We start from the raw sequence: 13342 nt of genomic DNA, 5'->3' as shown, positions 1-13342 counted from the left end.
AAATAGATAATATATAGAATTAAGTAAGCAAAAATTAACTTTATTTAAATTAGTCCAGATTTTAAAGAAATTTGTACTTTTTTGTAACTATGAGCTTTTTCATGCTTAGTTTATTTCTAGAAAAAATAGCATCTTTAAATAGTCCTGATTTGTTTTGGTTTTTTATATTTTTATTAGTGCGTCATTTGCACAAGATGATGGATTTCATTATGACATTTTCCTCTTGGTGTGTGTATGCGTACATGCAGTGTGCTTTGAGCATGTGCACCCTTGTTATCCTATGTTCTCTCTCTGCCACTCCTCGTTCTCTCCCCAAGTAGTCCTACTTCTGTTTTCATTGACTCTGTATGCTAGGTGTTCTAAAATTGGCCTGGAAAATTTGTGTCAAGGTTGTCTAATGGAAAATACTTTTAGGCAAATTGTATTTGTATTATTAACATGACTGTATAACTCTGAAACTGTATTGTTGAGTGATACGGAAGAGCAAATAGGGAATTATGATGTCAGTTTTATCTGTTTGTGTTTAAATGATAAGATACAAAACATGATTTTTATAATATTTAAAAGAAATTTTTATTTTTTCTGTATTAATAGACTAAAAAGGAGAAAATAAACTTTGGAAGTAATTACCAAAGCAATAGAAGTTGCTGCAAGTTATACTAGTCTTTATGACTGCTACAGGTCCACCAGCTAGATGGCCTCAGCAACAGATGTTTATAGTTCCCACTGTCATACTTGTTCACTGGCCTGTCTTAACTTTTGGCCTATTAGTCTCTCTTTAGCTGATACCACTAATTTGGGCATAGGAGAATTTATATTTAATGTTTGGAAGTGCTTTATTCATGAACAATGATTACTTATAAAAATTATAGCAAAGCTTATATATATACACATATACATATATAGTTTTTTGGGTTTTTTGTTTGTTTGTTTGTTTGTTTGATTTTCGAGACAGGGTTTCTCCGTAGCTTTTGGTTCCTGTCCTGGAACTAGCTCTTGTAGACCAGGCAGGCCTCGAACTCACAGAGATCCGCCTGCCTCTGCCTCCCAAGTGCTGGGATTAAAGGCGTGCGCCACCACCGCCCAGCTTATATATAGTTTTTTAATTCAGAAATTAGGTCTTGTTATTTTGGCTTTTGATTATAAGTTACTTAAATCATTTACTGGCTTTTGAATCAAATCAAATTGTCCTAAGTTTAAAATGCTAGTTCTTGCTTTGGCAAGATAGCTCAGTGTGATAAAGGCACTTGCCACCAAGCCTGATGACCTGTGTTTAGTCTCCCAGAAGACTCCCACAGTAGAAGAAAAAAAGAGCAGCTGAAAGTTGTCTCTGACCTCCACACTCACATGGTGGCATATATGTGTGTGTGCACATGCACATGATAAATATGTAAATAGTAACATCACCTTTTTCCTAGAAAACTACTGATTGTGAGGCTCCACAGCAGCTTTGCTAATACTGCAAAGAAAGTAATCTGATCACAGCACTTGTTCCATAGCGATCATCCAGAATTTAATCATATGTTTACATGTGCCTTAAAGATGATGATTAAGTTATTAAAACCCTAAATGAGTTTGATCCGATGTTCATACACTAATCAAAGCTTTTTTCCCCCTAAGGAAACTTCACTATTCAGAATGTTTTCCCACAGTCTGATGGTGATAGTTCTAAGGTAAAAGTTAAAGTTCGTATTAACATCCATGGAATCTTCAGTGTGGCCAGTGCATCAGTGGTTGAGAAGCAGAATCTGGAAGGCGATCACAGTGAGGCCCCAATGGAAACAGAAGCTTCATCTAAGACTGAAAACAAAGATGATGCAGTAAGTAGAACTCTTGTCCCAGCTTCCTCTCCCCTGGGATCATGACAGCACCCCAGTGATGAGTACCTTCTTTCCCAAGGTTAGCCTTGGGGTTTCTTCTGTAGGGCCTCATCTTTATAACCATACTAATGAAGACTTGGTTTAAGAATGGTCTACACCATATCTTGTAATGCACTTCACAGGGGCCAAGGCATCTTTCCTAGCTTTTATGGAACATGTAAGTTTTGAAATCCATTGTTAAATTCTTTAAAACATGCATATGTATAGCTAGATAAAACTAGGAATAACTTTTAAACTAAACACATATTTTTGTTGTTCTTTGTAGACAGAGTCTCACTTTGTAGACCAAGTGTCCTCAAATTCAAAGATATCCACCTGTCTCTGCCTCCTGGCATTGTGGGATTAAAGGCGTGCTTCTTAAAATATTTTAGGGTTTAGTTGTAAAACATCTGTGGCATTTAAACAAAGGGATATGCTGTGTCTCCAGTGACGTTCAAATGCAATTGCTGTACATTATGAAAGATTTATGAGACATTGAATTCACTGCTGGTGCACTGTAGAGGAAAGAGTTTTAGGGAACTGTGAGACAAATTCTCATGGTACTCAGACTGTCCTTAAACTCTCTATGTAGGTGAGACCAGATGAAGTCCTGATCCTCCTGCTTCTACGTCTAGACTGCTAGAATTACAGGTGTGCACACTTGTCTCTGTGCTCAGCTCAGGGAGAGCTTGGTTCTATTCACTTACAGAAAAAGTTAACCTTTTTATGCGCACAATCTGTATGTTATTGTCAACATGAAGATCTGTGTTCAAACCCAGAACCCAGATTTTAAAAGCTGAGCTTGATGGTACTGGATTAGTCTGGAGAAGAAAGACAGAATGAATTTGGGCCTTGCCACCTAGCCTAGCCTACTTGTTGAATTGAATCCAGTGAGAAACCTTGGTTTGTTTGTTTTTTTTAAGTAAGTGGTGCCAGAGGAATGATACCTCCAACTAAAAGTATGTGCACGCGCGTGCACAGACACACACATACACACAGTGGGTAGTTTATGCTTGTAATCCTGGCAATGGCACTCAGGAAAAGGAATTTTGCAGAAAGCTTAAAATTGGCCTTGACTACAGAAGAAGAGCTTCACTTAATTTTTTTCTTAAAAGAAAATGTGGGGTGAGAGCTGGAGAGATGGCTCAGTGGGTGAACATTGGCCGCTCTTCCAGAAAAACCAAGTTCATTTCCAGCACCCACAGGGAAACTTTACACCTCTCTATAACTCCAGTTTTAGAGGATCCCATGTCTTCTTCTAGCCTCCTTACGTACAAGACACACAAGTTGTGCGCAGGCATCATGCAGGCAAAACACTTAGACATACAAAATAATAAAAGTGTTTTTAAATTATTGGGGAAGGTCTCCAAGAAGAAATAGTAGGGGGTACCATTAGCTACTTTGGAAGCTGAAGTGGAAAGGTTGCTTAAGCCCATACCTGAGGGACATTAGGAAGGACCCATTTCAAAAGGAGGAGTACTTATCTTTTTACAGGACAATTTTCCCCTTCTTTGGAAGTGACCTGTTTTTATCCTTTCTTCTTGATTGATCAGAAGTGTTCTATTAGTTTAAAATATGTGAATTATGGCCCATGGTATTTTCCTGTGTAGCATTTTTTAATGATAAACTGATTGGCTTTGTATTAACTCTTATAACTTATATTAGCTCTTATAACTTATATTAGCTCTTGTAACTTATATTCTTATCTATGTTAGCCACATGGCTTGGTACCTTTTTCAGCGGGGTAGGTCACATTCTGCATCTTTAGTGTCTGGGCAGGACTGCAGAGGAATGGGCTTCCTCCTTCCCAGAATTCTTCTGATCTCATTAACCCGCCTGTACTTCCTGCCTGGCTACTGGCCAATCAGTGTTTGTTTAAAAGACAGAATATAGAAGTGTCCCACACCACTTCTCCCTCTTTTTTTTTTAACAAAGGAAAATAGTCCATTTTGGGGGAATGTGGGCGTAGTATTCCAGGCTACTTCCTGCTGGTTGGGGGGTGCTAATAATCTTATGGGGACCTAAAGAAAATTTTGAATTATAATCAAGTCCTGACTGGAGTATCCTGTGAGTCTTTATCATCTCAGGCAGCAGTCTTGAACCTGTTATGTTCTGGATGTAGAACTCTGACATCTGGACCATCTGTTCCTACCAGATATTTCTTGGGTGGTTTTCCTTGATCAAACCTGATTATTATTAACTCAGAATGAATCCATAGCCTCTCAATTCCTGTGAAAACAAAAGCAAAATCTCTTTTCCAAAGTAACATACCTTTTGACTTCAATTTGGAAGTCAAGGTATTTTCAAAATACCTATCTTGGATTAATTCAGCAGCATTTATAAGCAAATATCTTTTAGCAGCTGTTGCTCTTTCCTAAGCAATTCAAACAATTCAAAGAAAGCATAATAACATACAGTATCCAGATTCTCTATGTATTTTCCATCTTTGTGTGATTTTACTTTAACCTCTGTTTCTTTTATCTTTACTTTTACTTTTTGAGACAAGCTCTCTGTATATCTTTGGCTGTCCTGGAACTCCCTCTGTAGACTTTTCTTGAACTCACAGAGATCCACCTGCATCTGCCCCCCAAGTGCTAGGATTAAAGGTGTGCACCACCACACCTTGAATTCACAGAGGTCTAGCTACCTCCCAAGCATTGGGATTAAGGACGTGTGCCACCATGCCTTGAACTCACAGAGGTTTGTCTGCCTCTGTCTACTAAGTGTTGGGACTAAAGGCGTGTACCACCTCTTTCTTTTTTATTTTGAGGACTTTAACCCCTTTCTTCACTCTCCCAAGCTTGCATATATTTTTAACACAATGTAAACCATTTAGAGGTTTTTCTTTGTCTTTGAATCTCTCTTTACTGTATATCTCTCTCTTTTTATGATCACAGGAGTCTTTAATTTGCTAAGCAATATAGAGAGGATTAAAGCTGTGGCTTTGACGGCTGAATCCAGCCCATTACTTAACTTTCTGAGATTTCAGCCTCATGGCAGAGGTACCGGCTGTAGCCACATTTATTGCCACAACTCTATGTCATTTCAAGGTCCCTGCCAGCAAGCAAGCTGCAGCAGTGTGCTCACAAACCACACTCAAATGCTCCGTAGTCAGACTGCCTGCCTGAAAGAGTCAGAGTTTGCACTGGCAGGATGGCCCAGAAAGCCAGCATTTCAAAATGATGCAGCTTTTTTCCTGCTACAGCTGAAAACCAAAAAGCATGCAGTCAGCTTTTATCCACACCATTTAAGTGTTTCATGGCAGGACTTCTTAAAGAGCTGCAGGATTTTGCAGCTAAAACTGAGTCAGGAAGCCTCTCTTAAATGAGAGCACTTTCCTCTAGCAAACAGAGCAGATCCTATAAATTGCTGCTACCAAGAAGCCATGCTTTATTCTTTTCTGTCTAGAATTACTTTCCAAGCTCTCTCAGGTTTTATGTGGATGCAGTTGTCCATGTGGGTGCCATTTATAACATGTGGGCCTGCTTGTTGGGATTTCTGTCCTGCCCAGTTCCAACTGCTGGTAAGCCCCAAAGAAATTACACAGAGGTCTATATTTATGATAAACTGATTGGCCCATTAGCTCAGGCTTCATATTAGTTCTTAAAACTTATATTAACCCATTGTACTTTTTTTTCCATGTCTCCCCATTCACAATACAGACCAGGCACAGTGGCCTGGGCTGAGGTGTACATGGGGTGGCTTTATTATACCTCCTCTTTCTATACAGCCAGTGTAAGAACACAGCCTGTGGTAAGCACAAGGAGGCCTTTGTTTTTTGTTTTTGTTTTTCGAGACAGGGTTTCTCTGTAGCTTTGGTGCCTGTCCAGGAACTAGCTCTTGTAGACCAGGCTGGCCTCGAACTCCCAGAGATCCGCCTGCCTCTGCCTCCCAAGTGCTGGGATTAAAGGCGTGCACCACCACCGTTCAGCTAACCCATTATTCTTATCTATGCTAATTACATGACTCAGTATCTTTTTTAGCGGGGCAGGTCACATCCTGCTTCTTCGGTTTCTGAGCAGGACTGTCTCAATGTAGCATTTTGTTAATTAAATTAAGGGAAAGGAAATGTCAAATTATCCACACACCAAAAAAAAAAACCTTTTAATAAATTAACATCATAATAATGAAAAGTTCTTTCTTTAGGATAAAAATTCTGGTACAGCATTGTGATCATTTACTTGAAAGGAATTTATAATTATTTTAATTTTGTTTACTAAATTATTTAGCTTTGCAGGATATAAAACCCTAAGCAATCACTCTACCACACTCTTTTTTTCTTTTCTATGTTTTAATAAAGAAAGCATTTAATTGGGCTTACAGATTTAGAGGGTTAGCGTCCATGGTAGCAGAGCAAAGGCATGGTGGCATTGACAGCTGCGATCTCATCTTGATCCCCAACTAGTAAGCACAGAGCACCAACAACATTTTTTCTTTACTATGTTTATTTTAATATTTACATTGTGCTTCTCTGTGACCACAACTCTGCATTTCTTACCTCTTGTCATGATGTGGGAGGTTGTAGAGTTATAAGGGAAGAATTGGAATATAAAATATAACATTCTGAGGACTGGGGCTATAGCTCAGAGGTAGAGCTCTTGTCCAGTGAGCATGCACAAAGCCCCCGGGTCAAACTCCCAGAGGCAGAGAGATAATAATTTAGCCTGTTTTTCTCTTTGACAAAACTATGCATTTATTTATTCAAGAAAGCTAACTGTGAAGTACATATTCACTCAAGTCCAGATACAGCAAAACATACAATGATTCCTACATTGTTTGCTGCTTCTTTCAAGAGGATGGTGGGGAGTGTGATGAGAAAGAGTAAACAATATATCTTGTTTAGGATTGCTTGCCAAGTGGACAGCCCATTTGATGGTTAATATCTGAGTGCTTCAGAGACATCTAAGTTTTGGTTAATGTTGGTATTTTCTACATTTAAAAATGGTAACATAAAGAGGGCATGGAGTTAGAAGTGTGGGAAGGTGGAGGGGGGATCTGGGAGGAGATGAGGTAGGGGAAACTGTATAAAAGTAGTTTTCAATAAAAAATTAGAAATATGTAACTGAATTGTGTGATTGAGGCTCATCTTTTTACTGCATTTCCATCGAACTAAGATCATCTCTGTAATATTTTAATGTCAAGTTGTTTTAAAGCTTAATTTTATGAATCCTGACTTACTGGTTTGAAAATAGTTGTCTGTATTCTTTACAAATTTTTTGGTCAAAAAAGTGAATGAGAATCTTCAAGCTGACCTTTTCATTTATAGGCGTTAACTGTTCATTGTTAGTATCATTTGAAAAGGGAGCTGCTTAGGTATGTACCCACATCTCAACACAGGTGTAAGGCTGTGCTTTTCACTAGAAAAGGACTGTTCCATCCATTATATATTTTGCCAGGACAAAATGCAGGTTGACCAAGAAGAAGGAGGTCATCAAAAATGTCATGCTGAGCACACCCCAGAAGAGGAGATTGACCACACTGGAGCCAAGACAAAGGTTTGCTTTCCTGCTCTGTGATTGTGTTTGGAGCTTTTGTCAGGTTTGGATTTTGTGTCTGCTTGTCTGGGTGTGTCTGTTTTAGACAAGGTCTCCTGTGTAGTGCAGAACTGTCTCACACTTATGGTGCTCCCTCCCTCTGCAGCCTCCCAAGAGTTGAGTCACAGGCCTGCAGAACCTATCATACCCGGCTGAGATGAGATGAGATGAGATGAGGGGCCTAGCTGGTCTGTTTAGTGCATGCGTAGTTCAAACTGTAGTGCTAAGGAGAAGCATAGGAAGTTTACTACCAAAATACCTACCTTTCAGAGTTGTACTTAAAAGCTTTTAAAATATAGAAACATAAGTAAAATTATCTTTTGACAGGGAAAATATGTTTTAATGACATTTCTTTTCACTAGAAATTACATAGTCTTGGAGAAATGGAATAATTCCAAATGAATTTAAGTGTATAATGTTCTGCATTGAATTTTGGTCACGTCGTAATTAAAAATTACATAATTAAAAATTCTTTGGGGAGTAGAAGACAATGTCTCCCCATTCCCTAGCCAACCTGGAATTCATTGTGTAGACTGAGCAGGCTGGCCTTAGACTCAGAGATCTGCCTGCCTCTGCCTCCACCTCCACCTCTGTTTTCTAGAGTGCTGGAATTAATGACATGTGCCGCCATACTCAGCTAAAATTATTTTAATGTGAGTATCTGAGCCAGCTGTGGTGGTTGGTGGTAGCTGGGAGGTAATGGGCTGATGAGCTTACATCTTAGCACTTTCTATGTCTCTTGTCCTCAGAGCATCAGATCCCATTGACTTCTTAGACCTCCCTACCTTCATTCAAGTCTCTGAATAAGATAATAGGGCTGGGGAGATAGTTCATTGGTTAAGAGTGCTTACTGTATTTCCAGAGGACCTGAGTTTGCTTCCTGACAGCCATGTTCAGTGACTCACAATGGCCTGCAAATCTGCATGGGCCCAATGTCCTCTTCCTTCCATTGCAGGTACCTGCACTCACATGCACAAACCTACACACAGATACACATACATATTCATAATTAAAAATGATAAAAATGCAATTTTAAAAAATAATAATTTGAAGCTGGGCACATGCCTTTAATCCTAGCACTTGGGAGACAGAAGCAGGCAGATCTCTGTGAGTTTGAGGCAAGCCTGGTCTACAAGAGCTAGTTCCAGGACAACTAGGGCTGTTAAACAGAGAAACCTTGTCTCAAAACAATAATAATAATAAATAATAATAACAACTGATTAATTTATGTCATAGCATAGCTGTATGATTCTTTTCCTTAGAGGTTTTAAATTCTAGATTATAAAATTATTCAAAACCTGAAACCTGTTTTCTAACATTCTCATTTTACTCAGAATTGAGTTTGAAGTATACCTGGTACATCACACAGTTCTCCCATTTAGTGCACAGGTTAGTAGTGGGTTCTCACACCTGCATCATCACAATTTTAGAGATTTTTTTTTTTGCCCTAAAACAGTCATGTACTCATGAACTACAACTCTCCCTTTCTCTACATTCTCCCCTTTTCAGACATAGGCAACCATTAGCCAACTTCGTCTCTACAGACTTTCCCGTTTTGGAAATTTTAGATAAAGACCCTTAAAGCTGCCTCTTACATTAATCATGGCTTCAAAGTTCCGCTTAGTGATGAGTTATTATTCCATTTCCAGTTATGGTCTATTAATGCATTGTATCACTGCATTCCACATTCTGATTTTCTGTTTACTAGTGATAAACATTTCCAACATAGTTTTCCTGTTAAGAATGTTACTTTTGATGACTTTTCTCTGTATATTTTCATTTTGTTGGACACTTACTTAGTATTGGAATTGCTAATCATAATAGTATTTAAGTGTTTTAACATTTGAAAAACCTCTCGGCTAACTTTGTGTGCGTATGTGTACATATATGCCACAGCTCCTGTGTTGAAGTCAAAGAACAACTTGCATGTGGGTCCTAGGGATCGTATTCAGGTTGTCAGGCTTAGCAGCAAGTAACCCATAAACCATTTCAATGGTTCAGCTATTTTAAAATCTGGCAACAATTACTGTAAAGTTTATAATGCCACCAACAGTTTATAAGAAATGTTCCAATTTCTCCATACTCTTACCTTATTTGTTTCCTTTGTCATGAATTATAACCATAGTATTGTATGTGAAGTGGTTGTTCATTACAGCTTTGAATTTCCAAGTCCGTATTCCAAATGTAGAAAGGATTTAGAATTAACCAGAATAAAAAGGTTATCAGTATTAGTTTTTATGTTTGGCTTTACTCTTTTTGTTTCAATTCTAAAATTTGTTGGTTTTAGAAAAATTCACTTGTGATTTTGTTTTCTTTTCTAGTCACTTTCTTCAGACAAGCAAGACCGCATAAATCAAACTATTAAAAAAGGCAAAGTCAAGAGTATTGATCTACCCATCCAGAGTAGTCTGTACAGACAACTGACCCAAGATCTTCTCAATAGCTACATTGAAAATGAGGTATATAAGTTGGAGTTGCTGTTGAATAATTGCTAATACATTCTGATACTATATTGAAGTCAGAAGTTGAAAGCTCAGCAGTCTGTCTGCAATTATTAAGGAATTATAACATTATCAAACTAATAAACTGTATTTGTACATAGTACTTTCATCTTAATTATATGAAAACCGGTATCTATTATAGAGAAAAACCTTTCTGAGACTGATTTCATAACCACCACCACCCCTTTTAAAAATCAGGGTTCCTGTAGTCTCAGATTCATCATGTAATTAAGGATAACCTTAAGTCCTGGCCCTCCTGCCTCTACCTCCTCCATGATGGGATTATAAACATTTGCACCACCCAGTCCCTCCTTTATTCTCTAACAATCATAAAATAGAAACATCCCACTTTTTGTTTTGCCTTGGTTTGGATTCTTTGTGTTTCATTTTAAAGAGGTGTTGAGGCAGGATCTTTTTTTTTTTTTTTTTTTTTTGATTTTTCGAGACAGGGTTTCTCCGTAGCTTTTGGTTCCTGTCCTGGAACTAGCTCTTGTAGACCAGGCTGGCCTCGAACTCACAGAGATCCGCCTGCCTCTGCCTCCCGAGTGCTGGGATTAAAGGCGTGCGCCACCACCGCCCGGCGAGGCAGGATCTTTCTGTATAGCCTAGGCGGACCTGAATCTTCCTCGACCTTCTGAGTTTTGAGATCACAGGCATGTAGCATAACCACTGGCCTAGCAAACCCCTCTCTTAAATGTGTTCAGAGTGTTGATTAATGATTTGTAAACAGTTGTCCTTTTTAACATTTTCTTACATGCTCTTGTCTATTTTCATTTAGAGTTCCAGTCTCTTGGAAGTGAATTTTTTCTTTAGCAGTAATTGTATGAAGTGATTGTATTTGCCCTCTAATTTTATACTGAAATGGTGGTTCCTAATATCTATAGACATTAGGTCAGTGTTTGAAGCATGTTGCTTTCAACTTGTTTACTGTCCATCATTACATGAAGAGATTTTGATTTTTATAAGGCTTCTTTTTTAAAGTACCAATGCATAATACCTATTTATTAACAAGGATCTATCCATGCATAGTAATTCCTGAAGAACTCATATAATACTCAGAATGTATATGTTTATATAGTCTATTTTTTCCAAAGGAACTACTTTAGGAAACCATAGTAGGTTTATGTACAAAATGAGACATTCATTAATTTTTTAAATGTCTCTTTCTAAATCTAGGTCATTGTATTACAGCTTGTCAAGGAATCCTTGTGTTTAGAAAACCAGGTGCTTTTAAGCGAAAATTTTGTTCAAGAATTATAATTGCATTCTTTCCTTGGTTTTGGTCATAATAGTTCTTGCTAACATCTTTTAGGTTCTCAAAACAAACATAACCTGTAGGTCATCCTGTTAAGGGCTTAGCTTACAGACAATAAAACTGAAGTCTGTGTGCAATATGCTACCCCAGTCAGACAATAACATTCATATTTGGATTTAGGCCATCAGTTTCCAAAGCTCAGCATCACAACCACTGTTAATCTATCCCTGACCAATGGTAGTGCATCACGTGTGGAGGAAGATACTACATGTGATAGGTCTTACTCACAGCCATGTGGAATTAGTCACTTAGGGTACCAATGTAACATGCACACAGAGTAGATGACTTTTGCTGTCCCCAGCTAGTAAATGGGGATGCTGGAATTGAAACATGTAAAATGTGTTCAAATGCTATTAATGAGGTGTAAGTCACATACCATATAATACATTCACTCAGAGCATACAAGTCAGTGGTTAGAGAATATATTATTACTTTTTAAATACTTGTAGTTTAAAATTTGACATCTTAAAACCATTTTCAAGTATACAGTGTTAATAACTATCACATTTGGTATTATACAACCATCACGACTATTTCCAAAGCTTTCAACTGTCCCAAATGGAAATGTTGTAGCATGGAATTCAAACTTTCTACTCCTTCCTTCTCCCAGTTCTCGTTGAACACTCTTCTATTTCCTGTCTCCTAAGAATCTGCCTTGTTGCCGGGTGGTTATGGCGCATGCCTTTAATCCCAGCACTTGGGAGACAGAGACAGACAGATCTCTGTGAATTTGAGGCCAGCCTGGTTTACAAGACCTAGTTCCAGGACAGGCTCCAAAAAAGCTACAGAGAAACTTTGTCTCGGAAAAAAAGAATCTGCCTTGTTTAGACAGCTCTCATAAATTGAAGCAGATAATACTTGTCCATTTCTGCCTAAATTGTTTTACTAGGCATGATCTTGGGGTTCACATATATATAGAACTTCTTTTCTAAGCCTCATCGTTCTGTTGTATGTGTACACATATCATTTATCCATTCATCAGTTAATGGGTGTTTCCGTTTATACTTCTTGTGATAATTAATAATGGCTCACTAAATGCTAGCATACAGATATCTATGAAGTGTCTAATTTCCATTCATTTGGGTATATACTCAGGAGTAGGGAACTTTCTGGCCTCAGACTTAGAGTCTGCTTCACTTTGCCTCCCAAGTGCTGGAATTAAAGGCATATGTCACTACAACTACTATAATATATATAGTATATATATATTTTTGAGGAACCTTCACACTGTTCCTGTGGTCCACAGCTGTAATAAATGGGGGCGGCGGGGCTGCGTCCCCAGCACCCCGGCTGCCTGCTCAGCTAGCTTATGCCCCGAAATAACAACACACAAACTGTATTCATTTAATCACTGCTTGGCCCATTCTCTTCTAGGCTAATTCTCACATATTAATTTAGCCCATTTCTAATCATCTGTGTATGGCACCCCAAGGTGCGCTTACCAGGAAGATTCTAGCCTATGTCCATCCTGGGTCGGAGCTTCATCCCGGGAGCGGGGCATGGCGTCTCTCTCAGGCGTCTGCTCCCGAGAGGAGAGCTGTCGAGACTCTGAGCTCACTTCCTCTTCCTCCCAGCGTTCTGTTCTGTTTACTCCTCCCACCTATCCTCTAACCAATAAAATGGACCAGGGCAGTTCCTTTATTAGCCAATGACCTTCCTCCATCAAACAGCTGTAGAGTGTTTTTTTCCACCAGTTCAGTTTCTCTATAGTCTCTACAGTCCTAAGATCCTTACCTGTTGTTGTAATATGCTCCTTTTACAAGGTATGAAGTGGTGTCATAGTTTTAACTAACAGTTCTCTAATGCATATTTTTATGACAATCTGAAACTTTTTGACTAGGGGAAGATGATAATGCAGGATAAGTTAGAGAAAGAAAGAAATGATGCTAAAAACGCTGTGGAAGAATACGTCTATGATTTCAGAGACAAACTGGGCTCCGTCTACGAAAAGTTCATCACTCCAGAAGTAAGTCTGAAGCTGTAAGAACTTGAATGTTTATTTCAAAATCTTCATAAGAATTATGTTTAAAAGTATATCAAATTTGTTATTGTCAATTTTTTTTGATGGCTCTTTTTTTTAAGTTGGAGGATAGTGAAAAACATTTTTTTTAAGAATAAGGTCGGAAGAATCTG

The 13342-nt window shown here is 38.3% G+C and overlaps 1 protein-coding gene and 1 non-coding gene across 2 annotated transcripts in view; one reads left to right on the top strand and one right to left on the bottom strand.

Annotated features, from left to right (window-relative positions):
* Hspa4l (heat shock protein family A (Hsp70) member 4 like) overlaps positions 1 to 13342 on the top strand; it is a 47943-nt gene that overhangs the window by 25644 nt on the left and 8957 nt on the right. The window contains exons 12-15 of the mRNA XM_041659180.1: positions 1621 to 1820; positions 7256 to 7354; positions 9715 to 9852; positions 13050 to 13175. Of these exons, the coding sequence (XP_041515114.1) occupies positions 1621 to 1820; positions 7256 to 7354; positions 9715 to 9852; positions 13050 to 13175 (563 nt within the window). The remainder of the gene's footprint in view (positions 1 to 1620; positions 1821 to 7255; positions 7355 to 9714; positions 9853 to 13049; positions 13176 to 13342) is intronic.
* On the bottom strand, positions 5497 to 5629 carry LOC121453090. Its single transcript, XR_005974965.1, has one exon. It is a non-coding gene; the product is annotated as a small nucleolar RNA SNORA51 (small nucleolar RNA).

Source organism: Microtus oregoni, unplaced genomic scaffold, assembly GCF_018167655.1.
Source record: "Microtus oregoni isolate MIOR12 unplaced genomic scaffold, Mior012 000010F_ref0000083, whole genome shotgun sequence".
Lineage (NCBI taxonomy): Eukaryota > Metazoa > Chordata > Mammalia > Rodentia > Cricetidae > Microtus > Microtus oregoni.
The sequence above is the reverse complement of the archived record's forward strand: the minus strand, read 5'-3'. Positions and strand labels throughout refer to the sequence as shown.